We start from the raw sequence: 10562 nt of genomic DNA on the forward strand, positions 1-10562 counted from the left end.
TCTGTTCTGTTCTGTTCTGTTCTGTTCTGTTCTGTTCTGTTCTGTTCTGTTCTGTTCTGCTAAGAGTATTGTAAGCTTAAATCTTACTAAACTGCTAGTCTGTTAGGTATTCTTAAACCTATAAGCCAATTTGTAAGTATTGTGAGTAAATAAAATAATGCATTGGTTCCTGTTTAATGGACATGTAAGAGGGCAGAAGAGGAAATATTTAGTGTTGAAAGAATTGACTTAATAAAATGAAAGGCGCCGGGCAGTGGTGGCACACACCTTTAATCCCAGCACTTGGGAGGCAGAGACAGGCAGATTTCTGAGTTCAAGGCCAGACTGGTCTACAGAGTGAGTTCTAGGACAGCCAGGGCTACACAGAGAAACCCTGTCTCGAAAAACATAAATTAATTAATTAATTAATAGAAAGACAACACGAAATCACTTTTTACTTTAGGATTTATATTAACATAAATTACAATGTTAGTAAATGTCTTAATCCCTTTTTATTATCTTAAAGTAGTGACACTAAGTCAACTTATTTGAACAATAGATAATGAAATATGAATTACATTTAAAAATAATTTGTCTAGGCATGGTTGAACATGCATGTAAGCCCAACACTTGGGAAGCTGAAGTAGCAGTATCACAAGTTCAAGACCAGCCTGGGCTACAAAGTTAGTTTGGAACCAGCCTGGCCTATGTAACAATACGCCATATCTCAATAAGTAAACATTTATTTTCCTTTTTTTTTTTTTGTCTGTTTGGTTGGTTGGTTGGTTGGTTGGTTGGTTTTTTTGTTTTTTTGTTTTGTTTTGTTTGTTTGTTTGTTTGTTTGTTTTTGAGACAGGGTTTCTCTGTATAGCCCTGGCTGTCCTGGAACTCACTCTGTAGACCAGGCTGGCCTCGAATTCAGAAATCTGCCTGCCTCTGCCTCCCAAGTGCTGGGATTAAAGGCCTGTGCCACCACCGCCCGCCTATTTTCCTTTAATTAGCTTAAATATATGCTGGTACCAGCTTAAATTCCTATTTAAAATTCAATACCTGCAGATGATTTCTGTTTATTGGTTGCTTTTCAAAAAAGTTTTGCTATTTGTCTAATATTTACTGAGATTAATCTCAGTAAATTACTTTCTTTAGAAATTTTAGATGGAAACCTAACTCTAGCATTCTCTTTCCTTTTTGAGTTTTTTCATGCTTTTGCTGCCCTGTGTAATATAATTTTATAACAGAATATTTTAATGGTAGTTTAAGGACAAAATTAAACCGCATTTTAAAGATTGCTTAAATCTGATATACAGGCACCAAGAGTGGAAGCACAGGTTCTTCTGGGGTCTTTGGTTTGCTTTCCCAACTTATATTGTGAGCTGCCTGCTCTCCACCCCAACATTCCTGATATCGCTGTGTCTCAGTTTACAGACGTTAAGGTAGGAACTGTGATGAAGTGTAATACAATGCAATCTGTCTGCTCCCTTTTCTTTTTGATATCTAGTTGTTAAAGAATGTTAATGCTCCAGACATCAAACTAGAATGTCTACTCTGAGCAAAGCCTTTTCAGGTCTAAAAGCTTTGAAACCTTTTCTCAGTGTCAAGTCTGCTCACACGCCTGTCCCTTAGGAGTCATACTGTCACTCACTGAGCATGCGCTGAAATAGCCTGTGGACCAAGACCTGTGTTGCTAATACAAGCCTCTAAGATTAAGATGCCAAACTAAGGCTAAGTGTTTTGACTTCCACTTTCTATTTCTTGATAAATTCTATCAAAGTGATAGAACTTTCCTGCTCTTTGGATTGGCAGTCTCCTAAACCTGCAGCATTAAAGGGCATGCACAGTCATCAGGAGCAGGCATAACAGTGAACCCTGATTGGAAAACTAGTGAAAAGTTGTGTGGAGCCTTTGCAGAAGTCATCCTCTGTTTAAAGAGGAACTATGACCTGACCACATGTTTAGTAGCCTTGTGGACGCAATACCTCTCAGAGCAAGATGGAGGGGAGCGCATGCAAAGTACTGTCGAGGCTCTGGGCCAGCAATGTGAGCCATAGTGAGCAATCCTGTCTTTACGTCATTTTGTTACAAATATCATGATTTGTTAGTTACATTTTAGAATAATGCTAAGATTTTATTAAAGAACAAACTGTTTACTTACCCACTTTATTTCTGCTGCTCAGAGCACTATCTGGCCCAGAAAGGCCAACTAATATTTGTTGAATTAGGACATGAAATCTTAGTCATTTCTTGTGTTTCTTTTCTCTTTTTCCCTTTTTTCCTTCCATTAATTTTTTTTTGTTTCTTGTTTTAGGAACTTATAATTAAAACTGTATTAAGCTCGGCAAGAGATGAGCCCTCTGGTCCTGCACGGTATGTCAGTTATTCTTAAACCTAACAATTAATATAATAACTGTTCTTGGTATTTTGTAAAAATTGATTACCACATTTCAAATTATTCTAGACTTCTGAAAGTCTTCATCTGCCGGGCGGTGGTGGTGCACGCCTTTAATCCCAGCACTTGGGAGGCAGAGGCAGGCAGATTTCTGAATTCGAGGCCAGCCTGGTCTACAGAGTGAGTTCCAGGACAGCCAGGACTATACAGAGAAACCCTGTCTTGAAAAACAAAAAACAAACAAACAAATGAAATAAAGTGGAGAGAAACAGAACAGCCGGTGTCTTCTCTGGCCTATGTGCAGACATGCAGGAGCACCAGCATAGACATGTGTACATATTCAGTCACAACAAAAAAGTCTTCATCCTCCATAACTAAAATAACTTGTCTTCATCTTGTTTAAGTACATGTACTTAATCATCATATTTCCTTTGTTCTTATTCCTTATGAAGGACTGTGAGTCACAGCAGTAGGCATCAGTGTTCATTAAGATAATGTATGTTATGGAAACTGTATATATCTAAGGAAGTAGTGTGTTTTAATAGACTGTCAGAAGATTCGTACTCTCCCTTTCTTTTCATGTGTGTATGTGTGACTGAATGTGTACACATGTCTATGCTGGTGCTCCTGCATGCCTGTGCACAGGCCAAAGAAGACATCGTGTGTTCTCTGTTTCTCTCCACTTATTTCATTAACACATGGGGTCTCTCACTGGTTCCTTAACCAAACTAACTAAAGGGCTCAGAGACAGTATCCAGATTAAGAAGATCAGAAATGAAAAGGGAGACATAACAACAGAAGCTGAGGAAATTCTCCTACTACAAAAACCTATACTCAACAAAACTGAAAAATTTAGATGAAATGGATGGTTTTCTAGACAGATACCACATACCAAGTTAAATCAAGAGCAGATAAACCATCTAAACAGGCCCGTTTCCCCTAAGGAAATGAAGTCACTAAAAACTTCCCAACCAATAAAAGCCCAGGGCCAGATGGATTTAGTGCAGAATTCTACCAGACCTTCAAAGAAGACCTGATACCAATATTCCTCAAACTATTCCATAAAATAGAAACAGAAGAAACACTACCTAATTCATTCTATGAAGACACATTCTTTTCTTCAGCTAACTTACAGAGTAACTTCATCACCGTCAACTAACTTATAGAGTAACAAAGCCTTTGATTCTCTTAAACAGTGAATGTACTGTTACTTTTGTTTTATTTAAAAGTTTGTCCCCTGTGTCATTGCTGTCTCTTCCCCCCAGATGTGTAGCACTTTGCAGTTTAGGTGTTTGGATTTGTGAAGAATTAGTCCATGAATCTCATCATCCTCAAATTAAAGAAGCACTGAATGTAATTTGTGTTTCATTAAAGGTAAGAAAACTATCATGAAATATATTGATCATTTAGAACACATGATTTTTCCCAGACATTGAATGATCATTTTCACCATTTATTGTTACATTAACCTCTTGATTTCTGACTCACCTTAAGAATGGTCCCACTCTTGAGTCTAAGGCATTTTTGTTATGAGCTCATTGTTCTGAACTTTTCTGTATTTGATTTCTTCCCTAAAAAACATATGAATGACATGTTAAAAAAAAGCCAGCCATTTAAAAAAAAGAAACTAGGATATATAGGAGGGAGGTGATTGTGTGTGTGTCTGTGTGTGTGTGTCTGTGTGTGTGTGTGTGTGTGTCTGTGTGATAAGAGGGAGAATGAGGAAGAAGCAGAGGGAAAGAGGAAGGAAGGGAGGGAGGGAGGGAAGAAGAAAAGGAGGGAAAAGGGAGGGAGGGAAGAAGGAAGGGAGAGAAGGAGAGAATGGTAGAGTAGAGAGGGAGAAGGGAAAAGTATGGAGGGAGAGAGGTATGCGTGTGTCTGTGTGTATGTTGAGGGCAGAGTCACTGTCACGGGCTATAGGCACAAGCAGAACTACCTTCCCAGCCCTCTTGGTTTTTTAACTAATACTTTTGTGACCTCTCTGATCTTTCTAAATTGCTGAAATTTTGGCTTTCGGTTTTACTATTAATGAACACTTGCTACTATTTCTGAAGACCCTGAGTTCAGTCTCACAGCATCCACATGACAACTCAGAACTCTAGTTCCAAGGTACCCAGGGTCGTATTCTGGCCTCCTTGGGTACCAGGCACACACGTGGTGCACGTACAGGCAGAACATCTCCACTCATTTAAAAAAAAAAGTCTAAAATAATTAAAAATAATCTAGCCATTTGGAAAGTCTGAATTAAATTTTAAAATTTTATTCTATTTTGGTATTATTTTGGGTTTTTTAGTTGGTTGGTGGTTGGTTGGTTGGTTGGTTGGTTGGTTTTGGGTTTGTTTGTTTTTCTGATATCGTTTGAGAAAAAGTCTCACTATTTAACCCAGGCTAAACCTTATTCAATAGAACAGACTGTCTGTCAGTGATCTTACAATTTTCCTACTTTAGCATTCTGAGTGCTAGAATTTCAAATATGCCCTGTCATGCCCTGCTTATATGAATATATTTTAATTATGAAAGAATGTTCATTATTTTTGTCTTCAAACTTTTAATACCATCTGTTTAAGACTGAATATATAATTTACATAATAAGCACCTTTGCATAATACTGGTTAATTGACAGATATTTCTGATTGTATGCTATGTTTGAGGCACTTTGCTAAGCAAAGTGAAGAAAAACTGAGTAAACAGAGTAAAAACTGCAAATACAAGCTTTGAGAGAAGAGATGTGTGGTATAATAGGTGAAATTATGATAAAAGGAAACATAAAAATTTTAAATTATCAGAAGCTAATATTGATGAATAAATTTGTATACTAATGATTTTCATTGTTTCAGTTTACTAATAAAACAGTTGCCCACGTAGCTTGTAACATGCTTCACATGCTGGTTCACTATGTACCTAGACTTCAGACTTACCAGCCTGATTCTCCCTTGAAAATTATTCAGGTAAGTACGTTTTTATTATTTTTTATTATGAGCTTGTAAAATTTCTCCTTAAATATGTATACCTTGAAATATGATGTTATTTTAATAGGTTCTAATTTTCTCATAGGTAAATACTTTTTTATTTTACCTGATAATTTTTTGTATTTTTTTAAAATTTTATTTGTTAACATTCTAGTCGTTGCCCACTCCATCGGTCCCTCCTCCCAAAGTTCCTCATCCCATTCCTCCTCCCCTTGCCTCAAGAGGGTGCTTGGCCTGCCTGTACCAGGTCTCCCCCTTCCCTGGGGCCTCAGGTCTCTCGAGGATTAAGCCCATCTTCTCCCACTGAGGTCAGACCAGGTAGACCTCTGCTGTATTTGTGCCAGGGGCCTCGAACTGGCCCATGTCTGCTCCTGGTTGGTTTTAAGGTACATTTATTTTATGTGTAAAAGTGGTTTTGCCTGCCTGCATGTATGTGTACCGCTTGTGTGCTTGGGCCTACAGAGGCCAAAAGCGTGTAGCAGATCCTTGAAATTGGAGTTTCAGAAGGTTGTGAGCTAGCTGGTGCTCAGAATTGAATGTCCTGTAGCAGAGCAGCCAATAATCTTTTTCACTACAGAGCCGTTTCTCCAGTCCTCCACTATCTAATTCCTAAATATGTTTTTATATAAGAAATTAGTCCCTTCACCCCTTTACCTGATTTAAGAGAGAAGAACTAAATAAAGCCTTTTTCCATGATATTTATATAAATTTTACTGAGAACCTGTTTCAAAAATAGTGATTTTTAATGAGTTGAGGTTGTAGCATGATGGTAGAATACTTGCCTAGCATACACAAGGGCTTAGGTTCAATCCCAATTTCTACAAAAGAAGTTTAATAAAAGCTAAGAATGGGGGCTAAAGAGCTGCCTCAGCAGTTAAGACATCTACTGTCCTTGCAACAGACCAGAGGTCAGTTCCTAGACGCACGTCAAGTAGGTAGCTTACAGCTACCTAAGGCTCCACCTAAGGAAAGACCCAGTGGCTCTGCCCTCCACACAGCCTGCACTTACGTGTGCATACCCACACATAGACAGACATATATGCACATAAATAAAAAGAAAAGAAAAGAAGCTAGGAATGGGGCCGGTGAGGCGGCTTAGCAGTTACAAGCTCTCGCCTTCCGGAGACCCTGCGCTCAATCCCGGTACTCACATCAGGTAGCCCCCAACTTCAGTAGCCCCGGTGCCATGGACTGCTGTCTGGCTTTCTTGAGCACTCATAAACATAGACAGTATGCAAACCTACAAATATTCAAATGGACATATTAGTGAAAAAGAGGAGGAGGAGAAGGAGAAGAGGAGGAAAAGGAAGAGGAGAAGAAATTAAGGGATAGGATGGAGAGATGGTGCAATGGCTAACAATGATTGTTGCTCTTCCAGAAACCCCAAGTTTGATTCCACACTGTAGCTCACAACCCATCTTCACCTTCTGACTTCCTGGGCAGTAATGAACATGGTGTACATACAAACATGCAGACAAAACATTCATGTAGATTAAATATCCTTTTAAAACAAAAACCCTGAGAATGGTGCACATACTTGCCACCCTGTCGGCTCAGGAGGCCTAGATAGGCAGGTGACTTGAACCCAAGAGTGTTTGTCATGTTCTTTATTTCATATTTTTATGTAATTTTTGATGCTTTTAATATGTGTTAATTTAAAGCACTCTTTTATCAAAGAGTATACTTACATATGTTACAGATACATATCTTAAGTATTCCTTTTCTGAAATGCTTATTTACCAGAAGTATAAGTTCAGGAGGTTTTGGTGGGTTCCCCCCACCCCCACCCCCGTCTTAGAATACTTTTCATAGACTCTGTCAGGTAAACATCCCTAATCCAAAAATCTGAAATTCTCTAAAGCCCAAACCTTGGAAGTTTAAAGACAGAGTCTCATATTGCCCAGGCTGAACTGAAACTTCCTGGGTAGCTGAGGACACCTTAACCCCTGGCCCTCCTGCTCGCCCTTCCCAAGTGCTGGGGTTGCTGGCCTGCTCCATCAGCTCACGTTTATGATTCCATGAATGGGACTGGGAGTTTCCTGCATCCTAGACAAATACTCTATCAACTGAAGGATGTCCCCCGCTGAGTTTTTTATTCCAAAAACTTTGGGAATACACTCTCAAATGTTTAGATTTTGAAGGATTTGGATACAGGCTTCTCAGTCCACACAGACAGTGAGATCTGGAAAGGCAGTGGAATGTGGTTCTTGAGGTGGGAGGTTTATAATGATTTTTATAAATCCTTTACCTATGTCTTTAGATGTCCTCTAATGGAAATAAATATTTGTGTTTATACACATCAATTGACCTTCATGAATTGAAATAGTATAAAATGATTTATCACGGACAGGACATATGTATGTAATTTTGGTTCTCTGCATAAGGATTGTAAATGATTCATTGTTAACTGTACTTTAAAAGTTTACATGGGGGGCTGGAGAGATGGCTCAGTGGTTAAGAACTCTGGCTGCTCTTCCAGAGGACCTGGGTTCAATTCCCAGCACCCACATGGCAGCTTACAACTGTCTGTAACTGTTGTTCCAGGGGACCCAGCACCCTTACATAGACATACATTCAATCAAAACACCAATGTACACAAAATAAAAATAAAGAAATATAAAGAAATAAAGGTTTACATGGTACAAATTAAAGTACCGGTGTATGGGTTAGATGCTGTGTTTAGATGTTATATTGATGTTAAACTTACAGCAAAGGATGTTATTATTACTTAAGCGTGTAACAATTAAAATTTAAGGAATACAGTGAATTTAATGTATTTTAAACTCATTTACTTGTTCATTCATCTTTTGCCTGCAGATCCTAATAGCAACTATCACCCACCTGTTGCCAAGTACAGAAGCTTCATCATATGAAATAGACAAGAGGGTAAATTTTAAATTTTTAACATTTAATATGTATTTATCTTGAATATTTAAATTTAAGAGTTTTAAAAGTACAAATATTTATATGATAATTCATCTATATTTAAAATAAAGTATAATATACTATAACTTTTCATTACTTAGGTATAAAAAGTTTATTTTATAGACTGGAGAGATGGGTCAGAAGTTAAGAGCACTTGTTGCTATTCCAGAGGACCCAGGTTCAGTTCTCAGAACCACATAGAGGCTCACTGGAGTCCCAGGGCATCCAACTCCTTCTCCTCATGGCACCAGGCACACATGTAGTGAACAGACATATATGTAGACAAAATATTTATGCATATTAAATAAAGTTTTAAACAAAATTCATTCTAGATTTAATTACATGGACATTTGACTGTCTTAAGATATCAGAGTAAGGAATCTTAGCAAATATTATGTTTACTTATAATGATTTTACCTGCCACATTATGAAGTTGTTAGAGATTCTGAAAAGTTTACCGCCTCTGAAGATAGTCAGTATAGCTGTTATCAGTGAAAGGTAAAGATATTTATAATAAATAGAGCACAGAATATATTAGAAGCGTGCCTCTTGCTTGTTGTTGGGTTTTTGTTTTGTTTTGTTTTGTTACTTCTTGTGTTTAGAGATGGGGTTTCACTGTGTTGTCCTGGCTGTCCTGAAACTCACTCTGTAGATCAGGCTAACCTTGAACTCTGACAGCCACCTGCTTCTGCCTTTTAAATAGAAAGGATAAGAAATTTGTGGATCATATAAGTGTTTTAGACTTTTTAAAGGTTTGCATATATATTTTTGGCTGTCTTGGAGTTGAGACTCAAGTCTAAACAAAAAAAATCCTTTATATTTTCTGTACATCTTATATCTGAGGATAATTTATGCAATAATTTAGTGCACCAACATTTGGTATACATCCTGTCATATGATGACCAAGGCAGCTCAGTCAGTCAACAGGTTCTCCAGGGCAGGAGTGAGGATTAAAAAGAAAAAAGACAATTAGACAACACTGTAGCATGAGCCCAGCTGAAGCAGGCTTATTTTTTCCAGTCTGCTTTTGTACCACTTTAAGTACATGCAAAATGATAAGATCAGTTCTGGGTCAAGAAACAAGCAAGGCAATAAATAAAATCTGATAAACACTTTCTAGGGGCTAGTCTGGATGACCAAGACAAAAGGAATGCCACACATGCCACCTCTGAGCCTGTTCTGAGCTTTGCATTAACTCAAATGTAAATGTTCTTAATCTGGACCAATTTCCTGAGTCCAGGCCCAAAGTCAGATTCCAGCCTTAAATTTACTTCTTTTGTCCTGGCCTGATGTCAAATTCCCTAGCAAGTGGCCACAAAAGGCTCTCCACAATATGAGATCAGGTTTGACTTTTCTACTTATAGCAGTGTGTTAGTACTCACAAAGTTTTGAATTTTTGAGGATTTTAGATTAGAGACTTTGTATTAAGAATGCTCAATTTATAGTCTAATTTTAGTCAAAAGTCTTTCATTTTCGTGTGTATAGCTGCAGTATAAATTCAAAGCCCAGTTTGTAAACAATGTGTGAATAACTAATTTTCCTTTTTATATCATTGATGTGTTTATAAAAAGATAAAGAGAATGTATTCAATGAGTGTGTGTGATAAGGTATGGGGGGAAGAGGATGTCTCAGTGGGCCAAGTGGCATCTCTTCCCCCTGAGGGACCAGCCACACACAGGTATAGTTTAGAATAGAGTTTATTCAGTGCATGGGAAGGGAGTTGAGAGGGTAGTAGAGGCAGAGAGAAGCAGAGAAAGGGGGAGAGAGTAGAGAAGTAGAGGCCGGCCATGAGCACATGGAGAGAAGGGGTGAGGGGACAGAGGGATCAAAAGAGCAAGAGCAAGAGAGCAAGAGAGAGAGGAAGGGACAAGCAGCCCCTTTTACAGTGGGCCAGGCCTACCTGGCTGTTGCCAGGTAACTGTGGAGGTGGAGTGAATGTTAACAGTGTCTTGTTTATGGAGTCAGAGGTATTATGAAAAATCTATACTACCATCTTTTTCCCTGCTTTCTTAATCCTTTTTATTAGTCACAAAATATATGAATAGTGTTCTGTTGAAAATGATATTTTCTATTCTAGTGGAATTTAAAGATTAGAGGCACAAGTGAGTTAAATGTTTACTATAAAAAGTCGAAGAGAGCCAACAAAATGGCTTACCAGTTAAAGGTGCTGCTACCAGTCCTGATGCATTCAGTCCCCAGGACCTGTGTTTTGGAAGGAAAGGACCGATTCCTGCAAATTGTCCCTTGGCCTACTAACACATTCAGTCTCTCTCTCTCTCTCTCTCTCTCTCTCTCTCTCTCTC

At 38.2% G+C, this 10562-nt stretch overlaps 1 protein-coding gene across 5 annotated transcripts in view; it reads left to right on the forward strand.

Annotated features, from left to right (window-relative positions):
* Ralgapa1 (Ral GTPase activating protein catalytic alpha subunit 1) overlaps window positions 1-10562 on the forward strand; it is a 211135-nt gene that overhangs the window by 115663 nt on the left and 84910 nt on the right. For all 5 annotated transcript variants that reach the window (XM_028782695.1, XM_028782721.1, XM_028782713.1 and 2 more), the window contains exons 26-30: window positions 1287-1412; window positions 2285-2343; window positions 3631-3739; window positions 5203-5313; window positions 8152-8220. In XM_028782695.1, coding sequence (XP_028638528.1) covers window positions 1287-1412; window positions 2285-2343; window positions 3631-3739; window positions 5203-5313; window positions 8152-8220 — 474 coding nt within the window. The remainder of the gene's footprint in view (window positions 1-1286; window positions 1413-2284; window positions 2344-3630; window positions 3740-5202; window positions 5314-8151; window positions 8221-10562) is intronic.

Source organism: Grammomys surdaster, unplaced genomic scaffold (assembly GCF_004785775.1).
Source record: "Grammomys surdaster isolate TR1022 unplaced genomic scaffold, NIH_TR_1.0 98, whole genome shotgun sequence".
NCBI lineage: Eukaryota > Metazoa > Chordata > Mammalia > Rodentia > Muridae > Grammomys > Grammomys surdaster.